This window comes from Lactuca saligna, chromosome 8 (genome assembly GCF_052625555.1).
Source record: "Lactuca saligna cultivar CGN05327 chromosome 8, ASM5262555v1, whole genome shotgun sequence".
NCBI classification, from domain to species: Eukaryota; Viridiplantae; Streptophyta; class Magnoliopsida; order Asterales; family Asteraceae; genus Lactuca; species Lactuca saligna.
The window spans coordinates 141,853,873-141,871,512 of record NC_136424.1 but is presented as its reverse complement, the minus strand read 5'-3'; the positions used below and the strand labels follow the sequence as shown (position 1 = coordinate 141,871,512).

Genomic DNA, 17,640 nt, shown 5'->3' with positions numbered 1-17,640 from the left:
GCCCACTGAAATTCATCAATTCTTGGGTTTAGCAGGCTACTATAGGAGATTTATTCAAAACTTCTCTAGGATCGCCAAGCCACTTACCTCGCTTACGCAAAAGGGCGTACCATTCAAATGGACAGAAAAACAAGAGATTGCGTTTCGAACCTTGAAGCAAGCTCTCTGTAGCGCTCCCGTACTATCTCTACCTGAAGGAACAGAAGATTTTGTAGTCTACTGTGATGCGTCGAATCAGGGCTTAGGTTGCGTTCTCATGTAACGTGGAAGAGTGGTAGCATACGCGTCCCGCCAACTAAAGATGCACGAAGTAAATTACACGACCCATGACCTAGAATTGGGAGCCGTGGTCTTCGCTCTGAAAATTTGGAGGCACTACCTGTACGGTACGAAGTGCACCATCTTCACGGACCACAAGAGTCTCCAGCACATCTTGAACCAGAAGGAGTTGAACATGAGACAACGAAGATGGGTTGAATTGCTAAACGACTACGAATGTGAGATCAAGTACCACCCAGACAAGGCCAACGTGGTAGCTGATGAATTAAGTCGGAAGGAGTACTCTAATCGCCGTACGAAAACTCTCTCGATAACCATTCAATCTCATCTGGCCACTCAAATTGCATCAGTCCAATCGGAGGCTATGAAAACGGAAAATAGAGCTATCGAGGCATTGTGCGGGATGGAGAAGAACCTAGAAACAAGGGAGAATGGGGTATACTACTTCATGAACCGTATTTGGGTCCCAAAAATCGGAGGATTTAGGGAGGCCGTTATGAAGGAAGCCCACAAGACACGATACTCCATTCATCCCGGTTCCAACAAGATGTATTTGGATATTAAACAACACTATTGGTAGCCTAACATGAAGGTGGAAATCGTGACCTACGTTAGTAAGTGCCTTACGTGCGCCAAAGTAAAGGTGGAATACCAGAAACCCTCAAGATTGTTACAGCAACCGGCAATCCCTGAGTAGAAATGGGAGGGGGTTTCTATGGATTTCGTTACCAAGCTACCCAAGACGTCGGACGGACTTGACACCATATGGGTAATAGTCGACCGACTGACGAAGTCTGCCCATTTCCTGCCTATAAAAGAAACCTACAAGATGGAAAGACTGACACATTTGTACATTCGGGAGATCGTGAGACTCCACGGAGTACCAGTGTCTATTATCTCAGATAGGGACAGTAGATTCACTTCGCGCTTTTGGCAATCACTCCACAAGGAAATGGGAACTCATCTCGACATGAGCACCGCGTATCACCCACAAACGGACGGTCAAAGTGAGCGAACCATTCAAACGCTTGAAGACATGCTTCGTGCATGTGTGATAGACTTTGGGAAGTCTTGGGATACCCACCTACCTTTGATCGAGTTTTCATATAACAATAGTTATCATTCGAGCATCAAGGTGGCTCCTTTCGAAGCACTGTACGGGCGTAAATGTAGATCACCGTTATGTTGGGCGGAAGTAGGTGACACCCAACTAGCAAGAACACATACGTCGGACAGGGCACTAACGGGACCGGAGATCATTCGTGAAACCACAGAAAAGATCATTCAAATCAGAGCTCAATTGCAAGCATCGCGTGACCGACAAAAGAGCTACGCCGACAAACGGCGAAAGCCCTTAGAATTTCAGGTCGGCGATCGAGTACTGTTGAAAGTCTCACCCTGGAAAGGAGTTATCCGTTTTGGAAAACGGGGAAAACTGAACCCACGATACATTGGACCTTTCGAAATCGTCGCCCGAATAGGTCCGGTAGCCTACAGACTGCAACTACCCGCAGAGCTAAACGGTGTACACCCCGTGTTTCATGTCTCTAATCTGAAGAAGTGCCTATCAGATGAAACCCTTGTCATTCCTCTTGACGAAATCGAAATCAATGAGAATCTCCTGTTCGTTGAGGAACCAATCGAAATCATGGACAGGGAGGTGAAGTGTACTAAGCAAAGTCGCATCCCGATCGTGAAAGTACGGTGGAACGCAAAGCGTGGGCCAGAATTCACGTGGGAACGCGAAGACCAAATGAAACAAAAGTACCCTCACCTATTCTAGCATTCTCAAATCTAGATTTCAAACAGAATTTCGGGACGAAATTCCCTCTAACGGGGGGATGATGTCACCACTGGAAATTTTGTGTCATGTAATCTATACATGCAAGTTAATGTGAATCCAAAACTTCAATCAAATACATCATACAAGTACTACAAATAGTCATCAAACAATTGGAAACCCCAGAAGTTCTTGTTTAGGTCCACTTTGAACTAGGACTTCCTTATTGGGCCCAAATGGACCAATAAGCTTCCAATTGGACTATCATGGGCTTAGAACCCTAATTGGGCTCTAATTGGACCCACAATCAATTATTTTAACATTTTGGGCCATTGTGGGCCTAGAATGAAATGAATTAAAAGTCTTGATCCATAATTAACCTAATCTAGCTTAATAAAAAAAATAAAAATCACAATTTGATTTTAAAGGGCCAATGATCACCCAAACTAACTCTAATATTGGGCCTAGAGGCAAAAAGCCCAAAAATCTTTCCTTCCCTCTCTATTTTCGGCCCAAGCCCAAGGATAAAGGAGGAGTTGACTTTGGATTGCCACCTCATTTTTATTCATTGGATATCCATGCATGGAACTCATACTTCCAAGCACCTATCTCATCAAGGATCACTTCTCTTCTTTTCCCTCCCTCACTCTCGTCCGAAACACATACACACATACACAAATATCTCTCCAACTCTCTCAAGAACGCTCAAGAACACTTCCTCCCTCTCCACTCCAAAATCTCGAAATTTAGGAAGCTTTTAAGAGGATATTTCCACAAATTCTTCATCTAAGAAGCACATCAAACTCGAGATCTTCAAGAAAAGGGTGCTAAGGCCAAAAACCACCAAGTTTTCTCCCATCTTTTCTTCAAAAACCGAAATCACACCCTAAGGTGAGCTTCATACTCCCTATTTTCTGTTTTTATGAGTTTTGTGGGGGGGGGGGGGGGGGGGGGGAATACAAGTGAAAGTGTAGATCTATATGTGTTTTGTATGCCTTGTATGATTTCTATGCTTATATGTGTGATTTTGTGTGTTTATGATGTTGGATCTAGCCATAAACCTCTAAAAATCGAGATATACTTTATGTTAAATGATACTAGCATCAAATATAATTCTACATACAAAGTGTTCCAAGAAAAATAGCTAAATGGCTTAATAACATCTTCTTTGGGCTAAAAACTCAATTTTTGGACATAACATGTTAAAAATATAAGGTTAAAGGGCCCAAAATGACATATCACGAATTCTGATGGATGAGGAGTGTCAAAACAGTTTCAATAAAATATTTTCTGGAAATATACTCATTTGGAGGATTAAAAATATAAATTTCAAGCTTAATGGGCTAATAATGACAATTTCGGCCCAATAGGGCCCATTATGCGAAATTTTCTATTTTGGAGGGCCAAAATTGTGTTTTTCTGTAAAACAGTGGACTACTAGTGTTACAAGTACTTTTCAAAGGTTTAAAATGCTTTTCAAATTTAAAAAGGACCAAAGTTGCAAAAAATTTCCAATTGGGGCCAAAATTGTAAAAACTGCGAAAAAGAGGGGTTATAACCGAGAAAACTGCAATTTCAGGAACTTAAACTGTTTTCAATGAAAAATATGCTGAAAAATATTAATTTCAATAATTTTTGGTGTTAAAATGTCAAGAAAAATGATTTAAGGACCAAACCGGAAAGTTATTTAATCAGAGGGTTGAAAAAGTAAATTTTACAAACAATGAGGGGCTGAAAACAGAAAACTTTCAAGGCTAATTCAATACACGCAACTTGATCAAATATTGGCACCGCGACTACCGACACAATACACAACAATACCAAAAATCGTTGTTAAACGAATTGATTCGGTCTCGAATCAATAATAATCCGAAACTACTAACACAATGATAACTCGACTCATACACGAAAACATTTGGTAATTCAATACACACGTGAGAGTGCACAGACGTCTACGCACCATCTTTGGGCGCCAAAGTGTAAAATCTTGTTTGTTGCGCCTGGCTAGCCCAATGACCTGATCTTAAGGCCCGAAGACTTCTACCTTACGAGTTGTTGGGTCTTACATGATCTAACACAGCGTAAAAGGACTTTCAATGGCATTTATACTATTGGTCCCCAAGGGTCCTATGGTATTGCTAGTAAAGTCGGTATTTATGCGAGGCGGGTCAAGGGCCCCTCGTACCTTTTTTTTATCCCCAACCGGTTAATGGAGTCATCGGGGTCTTCGTGTCCTCTTACTCTTCGGATGTGGGATTACTCGAAGTCAGGGCAGTCGGATAACGTGATTAGTATGGACGACGCCTACGGGATCGTTAGTATAGTTATAAACGGGTCGTTTGTGTAACGCGTGTTTATAGCAATTAATCATGCGCAAAAATAATCCGATGTCGCTTGGGATTAATGACTTCACGCGCTGCAACGGTTTTATCTTTAACTTCATGGAATTCAAAGAATTAGGAAAACATCGGGTTATCCTAGGGTTTTTCTATACACACGTTTTTCAAAATGTACACAATTTTGATGAATATTTTTCTTACAGCTATAGAAACAAACAAGCATACCTATGGATCTTCACAAACATTTTCAAAAGCACTTTTCAGAAAATATCAGATTTTCTGGTGGTTTTCAAAATGATACAAAACATTGCTTTTCAAATACCGCTTATGAACTCACCAACATTTCACATGTTGACGTTTTTCAAAATACTTGTATTCTCAGGTAACCAGTGATTCAAAGGAAAAATGTACTCAGTGATGGCTTGCAGTGTACTTATTAACGAGTCGAACAATTTATTTTTGGGAATGTAATGTTTAAACAATGTACTTCGTGTAAACTTTATCGGTTTTACTATATTAATGCATGGTGACGAATGTTGTTATGTTCCATATATATTCAATGTTATGGTATTCAATTAAGTCAGGACAGCCCTCGGACGTTTCCGCCGTCTGGTTCGGGGGTGTGACAAATCTTAATGTCCAACAGTTTGTTTCCCGACTTCTGATTTGTTTGACATAGAACTTAATTGAACACATCAATTCATCCCTGATCGGGCCCGACACATAAGTCAACACAAAATCATCGAGGGGCCCAAGATATCGTTTTTACCCTCCTAGGATATAAGGAACATATAAACTTTGATTTATATGCTTGTACTATTTTCTCATCAAATCGTACAAAACAACACGTTTTATAACATCAAGTTACTAATGCGTTTACGCATTATTAATGTACAACCAACTCGTAAACAACAACTCATATATCTCGGTTTAAAGATTATACGCTATTATCGTCCCACAATCACTCATGACAAATTCCATGAGCGATTCATATGAGCGTGGGTTTAATCCAATACTCAAATCTTATTTCAAGAGCACTCATGAACGTTGCAACAAAACTTTGCTATGTCTAAACACTTAGACAATCTACAAACCAATTCATGACAGTCTAACCTTAACTTACTCTCAAAGTATGATCGAGTGTGGATAATTTAAACAATCCAATTATTCTAGAAGTAAAACATGCAAAAGTGAAACAATTGTAAACAATCGACACAAGATAGTAAACTTTTACTCATAAATAAATCTCCATTACTTAATCATCAAATGTCAATTACATTTATCTATTACAAGTTTCTAAACATCTATCTAATCACTAAAACTAATATCGTTCTTCAGACCAATGTTCCTCACATACTGTAAGTGCTTAACCTTGCTCAGACCCTTTGTGAGGGGATCTGCTGGATTCTTCTCTAATGATACCCTCTTGACTACGAGGAGTCCCCCTTCTACCCGATGTCTGATGAAGTGGTATTTTCAGTCGATCTCTCTAGATCTACCATGATCCCTTGGTTCCTTGGTCAAGGCAACCGCTCCTTCGTTATCACAGAAAATCTCCATAGGCTTCTTTATGGATGGTACAATTACAAGGTCTCCAATGAAGTTCTTTAGCCATATTGCCTCCTTCTCCGCTTCGCTAGCTGCTTTGTACTCTAACTTGTACGTTGAATCAGCCACGGTCTCCTACTTGGAACTTTTACAAGTAACTGCTCCTCTATTTACGGTAAATACCTAGCCCGATTGAGAGCGGAAGTTATCTATGTCGGTCTGAAAGTTGGTGTCACTATACCCTATCACTCTCAAGTCATCACTCCCACCAAGTGTACGAACCCAATCCTTAGTCCTTCGTAGGTACTTAAGAATGTTCTTAACTGCTATCCAATGAGCTCTACCCAAGTTCCCTTGATATCATCTAACCATGCTCAACACAAAAGCCACATCAGGGCGAGTACATGTCATAGCATACATGATCGAGCCAGTGGCAGAAGCATATGGCATTCGACTCATTTCCGCTATCTCGACATCGGTACTCGAACTCTAAGTCTTACTCAGTTTGGTATTGCTTTGGATTGGCAGTTCCCCTTTCTTGGAATTCTCCATGCTAAAACGTTTCAACACCTTGTCCAAGTAAGTACTTTGACTAAGTCTTATTAGTCTCCTACTTCTATTTCTCAAAATCCTTGTCCCCAGAATGTAAGCAGCTTGCCCAAGATCCTTCAAAGCGAAACACTTCCCAAGCCAAGACTTAGCCTCCTGCAAGGTTAGGATGTCGTTTCCTATGATCAATATGTCGTCAACATACAAAACTAGAAAGCTAACTATACTCCCACTAGCATTGACATACACACATGAGTCATCTCTGCTTCTTAAAAATCCAAACTCTTTGACTTTCTCATCGAAACAAAGATTCCATCTGCGAGATGCTTGCTTTAATATAAATGGATTTCTCAAGCTTGCACACTCTATTAGGGTACTTTGCTTCTACAAAACCCTCTAGCTGACACATGTAAACATCTTCAACCAACTTCCCATTAAGGAAACCACTTTTGACATCCATCTGCTATATTTCATAATCATGAAACGCAGCTTTCGCCAGCATAACCTTTATAGACTTGATCTTGGCCACTAGTGAGAAGGTCTCATCATAGTCAACCCTTGGGGTTTGAGTAAATCCCTTCGCAACCTGTCGTGCCTTGAACGTGTGCACTTTTCCATCCGTGTTGGTCTTCTTCTTGAAGATCCACTTATACCTGACCAACTTACAACCTAGTACATTGTCAACCAAGTTCCAAACTTGACTATCATACATGGACTAAATTTCGCTGTCCATTGTATCCTTCCACTTTGCAGACTCTGGGCCTGCCATGGCTTCCTTGTAGTTATTAGGTTCAACCAAATTTATCAATGTATTATCAATGATAAACGTATCACCTTCAGCAGTTATATGGAAACCATACAACACAGGTGGAACACTAACTCTACCAGAACGTCTCATAGGTAAGGAATCGTCAACTAGTTCAACATAAATCTCTTCGTTAGGTTGAGTGCTAGTGTTAGAGGTTCCTTCACCGTTTGACTCTTAAAGCTCTTCAAGATCAATTTGCCTCCCACTATCTTGTTGGCATATGAGTTCTCTCTCGCGGAAAACCCCTCTCCTTGCTACGAAGACCACGTTGTCACTAGGTTTGTAGAAAAGACATCCAAAAGATTTATGTCGGTAGCTGATGAAAATACATAGCTCACTGCGAGGTTCAAGCTTGTCGTGAGCCTCTCGTCTTACAAAAGCCTCTCAACCCCAAACCTTGATATGTGCCAACGAGGGAACCTTCCATATTCACATCTCGTGAGGTGTTTTTGGAAACCTTCTTAGTTGGGACTCATCATGGAACAAACCATGTCTAACAAGGTTCGATTGCGCCTCTCAGTTACACCATTGAACTGTGGTGTTCTAGGTGGCATCAGTTGTGAAACAATTCCACATTCCTTAAAATAGTCGTGAAACTCGATGCTAAGATACTCACCACCCCTATCATATCTGAACATCTTTATCTTCCTACCCAATTGATTCTCCATTTCTTTCTTAAACTCTTTAAACTTTTCAAAGGTCTCCGACTTGTGCTTGATAAATAGATATACCTATATCTGCTATAATCGTCGGTAAAATTTACATAGAAACGTTTAGCATCCCTTGTGGTGGATCTGAAGGGCCCATATACATCTGTGTTTATGAGATCCAACAATCCTTCACCTCTTTCACAAGTACTAGTGAAAGGTGATTTAGTCATCTTTCTAAGTAAACAAGATTTGCACGTGACATCTTACTTTAGGTCAAATAACTCCAAGACTTCATCCTTTTGGAGTTGGGCTATGCGCTTCTTATTAATATGTCTAAGACGACAATGCCATAAGCATGACTTGTCTAACGATTAGACGAATCGATATGCAACACATTATTTCCTAAGTTATCTACAACTATCACAGTTTCATATACACCATTACAAGGAAATGCTTCAAAATATAAAGTACCATTATAAAAATCATTAATAGAACCAACTTTATTGTTAAATGAAAATCTAAAACCTTGTCTGTACAAACCATAAGAAGAAATAATATTCCTCATCATTTCTGACGAGTAGCAACAATCATTAAACTCTAATCCTAACCAATTACTAAGCACTAAAGAGTAAATCTCGATCTTGGTGACAGGCAACGATTTCCTATTCCCCATTATCAGGTTCATCTTCCATGCTCCATATTCCTACTTCTTAGCCCCTGCAAATCAGAGCAAATGTGAAAACCACATACTGTATCAAGGACCCAAGAACTAGCATGTGATGAGTTATTAGATTGAATATTATAAATACCTGTGAAGGAGGGCTTTATCTTCCCATCCTTGATGTCCTGCAAGTATTCCGGGTAGCTTCGTTTCCAATGCCCCTTCTCGTGACTTTAGAAGCACGTTGCTTCTTTAGGAACGGATGAGGGAGTAGCAGAACCGACTTTGGCTTTAGATCCATTTGAATATGATCCATCATGGGACTCTCCCTTGTGACTCTTAGAGGGAGATTTCCTCTTTTTCCCTTTACCATGTCCTATAGTGAGGACTGGGGCAGCAACAATATGGGTGGACTCGACAACTTTGCCTTTAAGTCCAATTTCAATAGTTCTCAATGAACCTTGAATCTTGCTCAAGGTGACTTCCTCCTTGTTCATATGATAAGTCATCTTGAACTGATCATAACAAGGAGGTAAATAGTGTAGGGTTATATCAATCACCAACTCTTCGTCAAATTTGACATTCAACTTGAGCAATCGATCCACATACCTTTGCATCCTTTGCAAGTAGCTTGTGATGGACTCTCCATATTTCATCTTGGTTGTTATTAGTGAGGCGACAATCTCGTACCTTTCTTGATGCATGCTTTGATGGTACTTTTCCATTAAATCTTGACACATGTCGTAAGGCTAATAGTCTTCGTAAAACCACTGCAACTCAGGAGTGATAGTGTCTACCATATTACACGACACCTTTATCGCGTGTTTTTCATGAGCCCTATACTCAGCTATTTGTTCACGAGTAGCTTTGGTTACATCTATCTCTTTGATTTCTTTGTCGAGGACGTATTATTTCTCCTCGTATCGCAGGGCCATTCGAATGTTGAGAATCCAATCATTGAAATTGGATCCGTCGAAGGTGACCCTCCCACAAATGTTCAAAAGAGAAAAGGAGATTGAGGAGTTGGAGTTTGGGCTAGAAGCCCTGTTGGAGCCAGACATTTGAAAAAAAAAGGAACAAAAGTTTTGATTAGATAAAGAATCCTTAATATAACACCCAAATGAAATATTAAGGCTAGGACCCAACACAATAATTTACAATTTGGAAGAGGGATGCCGTAATCCAATTGCAAATTATTTGAAGGTAAGCAAATGATGATTTACCAATTCCACCGCGAAAAAAGAAATGAAGAATTAGGTTTTAAATGAAATGAAATTCCTAGATTCTTTTGAGATTCATTGAACTTTTCAATGACATGTTTAATCTCAATTACGCCCTTCAAGTATGTGACTGGGATGCCAAGGATCACAAACACGGTGTGAATAACCATTCAAATTAGCTTGGCACTCTCGATGTCGTTTACCACCTAATCAATGTGCCAGATAACCACACACGCTCCATTGATCTATGGTAATTCTCGAGATACCCTTTGCCACCCTTGTTAGTCCAAGTTAGTGTGTCGGTTAACCACACATGCTCCACTAACAACTTGACACTATGCATAGTGCAATTTCATGGATTAGCATCATTTTCACATTTTCCTAAAGTAACTAAGATTGGGAATTTATAAAAATATTTAATTACTTTATCATATTCGTTATACTTATTAATAAGGAATTAATGTTCTATCCTACCCGTTCGGCTAACGAGCCTCCACCAATCAAGTAAGTGGTAGGTGAGAGTGGACACCCATTCAACCGCCATTTTATAGGCAGTTTCCTTATACCCCCTTATTGATCGGCTTCATGAATGAGGCCTACTAACGGTAAGACTGATTTATCTTATACATACATACATATATATATATATATATATATATATATATATATATACACACACACACACACATATATTAATCTTTTAATATTATAATAGTATAAGGGTTGTATTTTAAACTTTTAAAACACTAGGTTTTTAGAATTTAATATTTCAAAATTAAAACTTTTAATCAAATTTTAAATTCAAAAACTTGAGGGCAAAATTTGAAACTTTTCACAACTTCTTGATAAAATTTTAAATGATTAAACTAATAACATAATTTTGAACATTATCTTAAAATTTGACCATTATCTTTCAATTAGATGAGGATATTCATTACCACATCAGAAAATTTGAATTTAAACAAGTAGAACAATTTAAGGTAATGATCCTTATCTAATTTAGGGTTGAAATCCGAAAAATCTGCCAACAGACAAACGAACTCGTCGAGTCAGGGAATGGACGCGTCGAGTTGGTCCAAATCGTCGAGTTCATCTTAGAACTTGTCGAGTTCATCAGACAGAGACCAAAAACGATAGTCCATCTTTTAATAAAAGTACATTTATTAATGATATTTTCAGATTACTTACTCCCTTCGTTCCAAATTCATAGTCCATCTTTCCTTTTTATTATGTCCCAAAATGATAGTTCATTTCCATAAATAAATAATATCTTTACCAAAATACTCTTCTAATAAAAGTACATTTATTAATGATATTAAATGCATAAAAAATAATCTCTTTACTTTTTACATTTTTTTTGTCATTCGTTGGTTTTTCTCCAAACAATCTGAATAGTTATTTTTATTTATTTATATATTTATTTTTTTAACTTTTCATTATCTTTTTCAAGTTATTGGTTTTTGCCGTTTTCAATTTATTGCAACATTTGTTAGAATTTTTTTTTATCAAAATCAAATTCTCAGTTACTTTTAAACAATAAAATTATCTATGTATCTCCTTTAGAAAACCAAAACAATTTTTTAAATTGTTGTGATACTTGACTAAGGCTGCTGTGATTTTTTTTTTTAACTTTCCAAATCACAAAATACAATACTCTTACAAACACACAAAATACAAAAGACCAACGTCTATCAAAATTTTAACTACGCAGCCAAATTCAATTTGGAGTGGTAGGTTGCCTTCTCGTTCCAACCTATTCTTACCAATATGCGGTATTTGGTAATTGTTGCCACCTTGAACATTTATGATTTCCTGCATACATGTTTGTAGAGTTAAAAATATATTGTTAAGTTGTTGAGATTCCATTTTTTCAAAAGATGTTTCAACCGCATGAACCAACTCATCAATTGTACCCAAAACCTTTTGCTCTTGAAGTGATTGGATTGCTCGAAAGAATCCAAGGTCTAACACATTCAAATCCGGACTATTAGGGGGTTGAAAACTTAGACGGATATCAAATCCATCTCGAGATGCCGCTTCAAGAAATTCGATGTCGTTAACATCAATATGGGGCTTTGTGTTGTCTTACAAAAAACATTGTTTTTCTTCACAATCTAATGATTTTGCACCAACATAAATGAAAAAACACAAACTCATCATCATCAATAATGCTAAGATGATTCATACACAACACTTTCTCATCATACATAATAACTTATGTTTCAAAATGGTTGTACAATATACAAAAATAAATAAATAAATAGATAAAACATGTCATTGCTACGTAGAACAAAAAAAATTATTGTGTACGAATGTATCTTCTTTTTCATATCAATCATGCTTTGTAGTTTGTAGGTCCTCTTTATGTAAAATCTAATCTACCTAACCTAATACTAAAATCTTCAAGATGAAAGTCATGCCCAAATAGCCAAAAGAGACATGCAACCTAAGCCAAATAGAAGAGACATGAATGCTAAGATTTGCAGCTTTGGACTTGTTTGCACTTTTAATTTCAGAAAATCCATAGCAAGAAGGTCAACAAGTGCCATATAGATTAGTATGCCAGCAGAAGCCGCATTGAGAACACCTTGTACAATGAGAGCTGTGTGGCTATTCTCGTCATAAGTGTTAGAGATTCCGAACCCGAGAGCAATCCCAATTGGAGTTGTGACAGAAAAAAATATGGACATTGTTGCTATGGTTCGAATCTTGAACTTTGCCTGCAAAAATATATAGAACTTAGTTTATAAATAAATCTTGTCATGGAGCTTGAGTAATTAATTAATGGTGTATATATAAAAATCACAGTTACCTCAGTGATGCAACTTCCAAGGCCCATGCCTTCGAACATTTGATGAAAACTTATGGCAACAATAAGTGGTTTTATCGTTTTGGGACTCACTGAAACACCTAATGATATTCCAATTATTACTGAATGTATCAGAATACCCATTTCCAACACCTGCGTGCAACAATGTTTAATTTTAAGTCAAATTTTTGAGTTTCTTAAAATCTGCTAGGAAAAATATAATCTAAAAAAAAAAAAAAACTAGTTTTTAGTTAACCATTTACAAAACTAGTAAAATATTATATATCACGAAAACATGACAAATCCAAGGAAAGAAAAAGATTGCATTAGTGTGGTACCTGTGAAATAATCCGGTGGCGGAGCAAACCTTCCGACGAATTAGAATCTTTAATATGGGCATGTGCATGGCCATCGGATGTATGTGTATGACCAGTATGGCCATGCACGTGACCCCTCTGCTTCTCTTCATCTCCGATATGCTCCTCCGCCCCATTCTTACTAGAATGTCTATTAAACAAACTGGTAGCAGCAGTTTCCACCATCATAACCACCACACACGCCACCATCGCCACAAAATTAGCCAACGGAAAATCTCCCCAAGCCTTGTCGCCCAAACAAGGGTTTTCCAAACTCTCATTAGCATCAGCTAACACATGAACAAAACCGGTGGCTAAAATGACACCGGAGGCGAAGAATTTGACACCCAAGAACACCGTGCTTTCCGGTCGTAATGAGTCAAACTTCTTGCCTAACAAAGGGACACAAACGCCAAAAGCACCGGCCACTAGAATTGAAGCGATAGCAACCAATTTTAATTTGAGAGATTGGATTTTGTTGTTGTCGTCTACGTTGCCTGAATCTTCGCAAGAACAGTCTGCATATATGGAGATTGGGAGGAGGAGAAGGAGAAGAAGAAACCATATAGAATTCATTGCTTATTACTGTATTTGGTGTTAACGTTGGGAAGACGGAGAGGATTATGTAGGGTTTTAGGGGTTGTATGGGGAAATGTACGACATGAGGAGTTGATATATATAGAACCAGTGTAAATCAGAAAATGACGACATTATTACGATTTAGTGTGTCACTTTCCGCATATATCTTACATTGATATCAACGTTTTGCAAAATTGGCATACATATATATCTTCTTTTTTTTTTTTTTTTTTTTTTTTTTTTTTTTTTTTTTTTTTTTTTTGTTTGTTTAATCAATAAACACTTGTTAAGTTTCATTATTAAAAATTATATTTATTTTTTTGTAAACTTTCAAAATCTTTGATTTATTCAAATCTTTATTTTTAATTTTTTTAATTATTATATCATTGTTTTAAATCTCTATTTTTATTATCCGAATATTATATCCTTCTTATCAATTTAATAATAAAATACCATTTATATCTTAAACTATAATATTTATGCAAATTATTTTTGTAATCATGTTTTAATAAGTTTAAAATTCAAAATAAATGAATAACTATTTTTTTTTATTAAAACATCTTCCTACTTTCGTCGTCTCTATTTTCATCATTGAAGTTTAGAGAGGTAAATATCAAATTTTCGTTCTTAGTAGAAAAACATATTGCATTTAATTTATTAACGTTGAAACGAGTATTTTACATTTACTATTCAAGATAAACTATTAACCATTTTCGATTCGCTTATCTTTATGTTTGTTGATAGAATATTTATATGATTACCTTTAACAATAAGTTTTAAGAAAGAAACTACATTTTAACTTCACTCACATATTTAAGAATTATCATCTTCGATAAACTCGTTTATGTTTCTTAAAACTTGTTTTACAAAAGTAAGCCTAATTGTAATATTTGTCATGAAATGAATGTTTTTACATTAAATTATTTTAAAATTTATTCAATGCTTGTATATTTAATAAAAACTAAATATTTTAGTTATCATCGTACAACCAATGAGAAGACAACCGGGCAACAAATTGCACCGTTAAGCCATTTTGTATGGTAAAATCAATTCTTTTGAAACTACATCCGTAGATCGAGAGGATATAACATATTTATGCATGATCCGTTGTATTGTACTAAGAAGCTTCACCGCATCCGACGCAAAGAAACAAAACATATCAAATGCAAATGGTATGAATGTGTGTTGATTTTCCATGCATAGTTTCTCATGTTTGATAACCTTGCATGTATCAGCTTTTAATACAGTCTGTCCCGTCGTGAAACCCCCGACCTTCAAGCTTACGAGATGGAATACCCCTATAAAGTCCATACATGTGTTTTTCCCTCCAACTCATCCAAAAATAAAAATGTCAACCAGTTTAAGGGCTGACCTTCCTTCTACCGGATCAGTCAGGAAATTCACATGAGTCTCTTTCTTAGCGGAGACCCCGACACGCTTACATATGTGGAGCAAAACATCCATAACCATCCGTAGCATTTAATAAATTTATTTAATCTATCCTTTTGTGTAAATAATTTTCACAATGAGAAACGTTAACTTAAAGTGTTTATTTTTATAACAATAGTTTTTGCAAATATAAATTCATGATGAATCAATGATATCCATAAAATTCCAAACATGCTTATTTAAAATAAATAAATAAATAATATCATAATGCCAATTGCCATGCTGAAGTTGGAATCATCAGGTATTCAAAACATTTACAGTTGAATTTAGTTTTATTACCATATATATATATATATATATATATATATATATATATATATATATATAGAGAGAGAGAGAGAGAGAGAGAGAGAGAGAAAGAGAGAGAGAGATAAATGATCATTTGAGAACTTATATATTCCAGAGAACCTAAGAACTAAAAGTGGAACGTTTTATCAATTATTTGGATGACTTACATGATCAGTGGTATACTTTGTGAATATTAGTAAAATTAGTGGCATATTAGGTTTTATTAAGAATAATCATGAGGATAATTTGGGTATAAAAAAATTGATCCTAAAAATCATTGACTTGATACTTCCCCCATATTCAGACTTTCTCTCTCTAAGCCTTCGAGCGCCTCTTTCTTTCACATCGATTGATCGCCTTCTTCATCGCTGAATTTTGATGAAATCCAACGACATCGTCTTAATCAAACACTCATCACCAATCGATTTTGAGTTTACTATCTTCGTATTTCCACAATTCCATCCAGATTTGGAATTAATCAATCGCTTTTGCTTCGATCTACTCTTTCCATCAATGATCACCAATACAACACTCTAGCTCTTCTCGGCTTCAAATATACATAATAGTACAAAATTTCTTTTGATCCTTCAAATGAATGCAAGTTTTGATTGGATTTGATCATTGCTTTGCCTATTGAAGGTAACAGAATCAGATTTTGCTACAGATTTGCTTTGTAATCCCTTCAAACACAACAATTTATCCTCCTTAATTATGTAACTAATCTCCATGGTAACTGGTTATTATTATGTTGATACATTTTTCGATATTTATGGAATTACATCCGATTACAGACTATTTAACTTTTCCTTGAAGCCTTTTATACTTTATAGTCCTTCCACCACGTGGTCTAATTACTCTAATAGAAAAATATTTAGGAAATTTTTAATTCTGATAGTAAATTCGAGGACATTCTGGCATTTTGGTTTGGTTAGGTATTTTCTTAATAAAGTTGATTTTGAAATATTAGTTTACGTTGTATATTGGTTCTTTCTTTATACAGTTTGAAAAGCTCCTTACTTTATTGTGTACTCATGGTGTATGGAGGATCAAATGAATTAACCAGGTAATATTATGTACAGTTGTATGCCAACTTTTGTCATTTTTTATATTTTTATACGTCTATTACTCTATGATCATAATATTTCATCCAATAGTTGTTCTTGTTTTGTTTGTGTTCATTATTTGTGTTTTGTTGTTTCAGATTTAACTTTATTTGTTCAAAAGCAGAGAAATTGAATTTCATTATGTTTAAATTTTGACCTGTTTCTGATCCCAAACCTTGAAATCTAAGTTCATAGTTATAAAATTAGTGTTTATGTGGTATAGACTAGTGCTAGAGACGATCTAACAAATTCATAATTGCCTTTTGAGCAAAAATTCAACTTATTCATGCTTAGAAATCAAAACCTAGTTCTTTTTACTTGCTTAAACGTTTCAACAAAATAATAGAGCTTTATTGATTACTTTTACAGTTTTACTATATATAGGATCACCAATAATATGAAAGAAAAAAACTTTGGTGGTCTAAATGGATCTTTGCACATTCTGCTTATATTTGGATTTAATTGTAATCTAAAACATTGACAATTTAGCAGCCAAGTTAGAAAGTTGAATGGTTTCCAATGATTTTCAAATAAGTTGGTTTTTGTCTTAATATATTGGTTATTGTGTTCCAATAACACATAATTTCTTGTTATCTTGATAGGTTGCTAAAGAACAAGTAGAGTCGAGGAAAAGAGCTCAATTGATGTTTGATTTAGGCCAATGGCTTATAGAAAGGGTATGTATGGGCAATGAATTGAATTCACATATTAATCATATGTAATTCACATATGAATAACATGTGATTAACATGTAAATCGCAAGCGAAACACATATGAATCATACGTAATTCACATGTCAACTATAAGTGAATCACATATGAATTACATGTAATTCATATGTAAATCACATATGAATTACATGTGATTCACATGTAATTTACATATGAATCACATGTAAATCACATATGAATTACATGTGATTCATATGTAAATCACATGTAATTTACATATGAATCACATTTAATTGACAAGTAGATCACACTTGATTCACATATGAATTACATGTGATTCACATCTAATTCACATGTAAATCAAAAATAAATTCATATGTGATTCACACGTAATTTACATATGAATCACATGTGATTCACATATAAATCACATGTGATTCACATATGAATCACATAGTGTCACAACTAGTATTTTTGCTAGGAAATTCTACTCTCATGCAATCATTCAACCAGTATAATGATTGGTACTCTAAGTAAATATCATACTTTAT

At 36.0% G+C, this 17,640-nt stretch overlaps 1 protein-coding gene across 1 annotated transcript; it reads right to left on the bottom strand.

The window, feature by feature from the left end:
* Nucleotides 1-12,133: 12,133 nt before the first annotated feature.
* Nucleotides 12,134-13,629, bottom strand: LOC145012166 (zinc transporter 3-like). Its single transcript, XM_078970945.1, has 3 exons — nt 12,982-13,629; nt 12,647-12,796; nt 12,134-12,554 (listed from the first exon to the last, which is right to left on the bottom strand). Exons 1-3 carry the CDS (start codon nt 13,573-13,575, stop codon nt 12,249-12,251), a joined length of 1,050 nt encoding a protein of 349 aa, XP_078827071.1. The 5' UTR covers nt 13,576-13,629; the 3' UTR covers nt 12,134-12,248.
* Between the last annotated feature and the right edge of the window lie 4,011 nt (nt 13,630-17,640).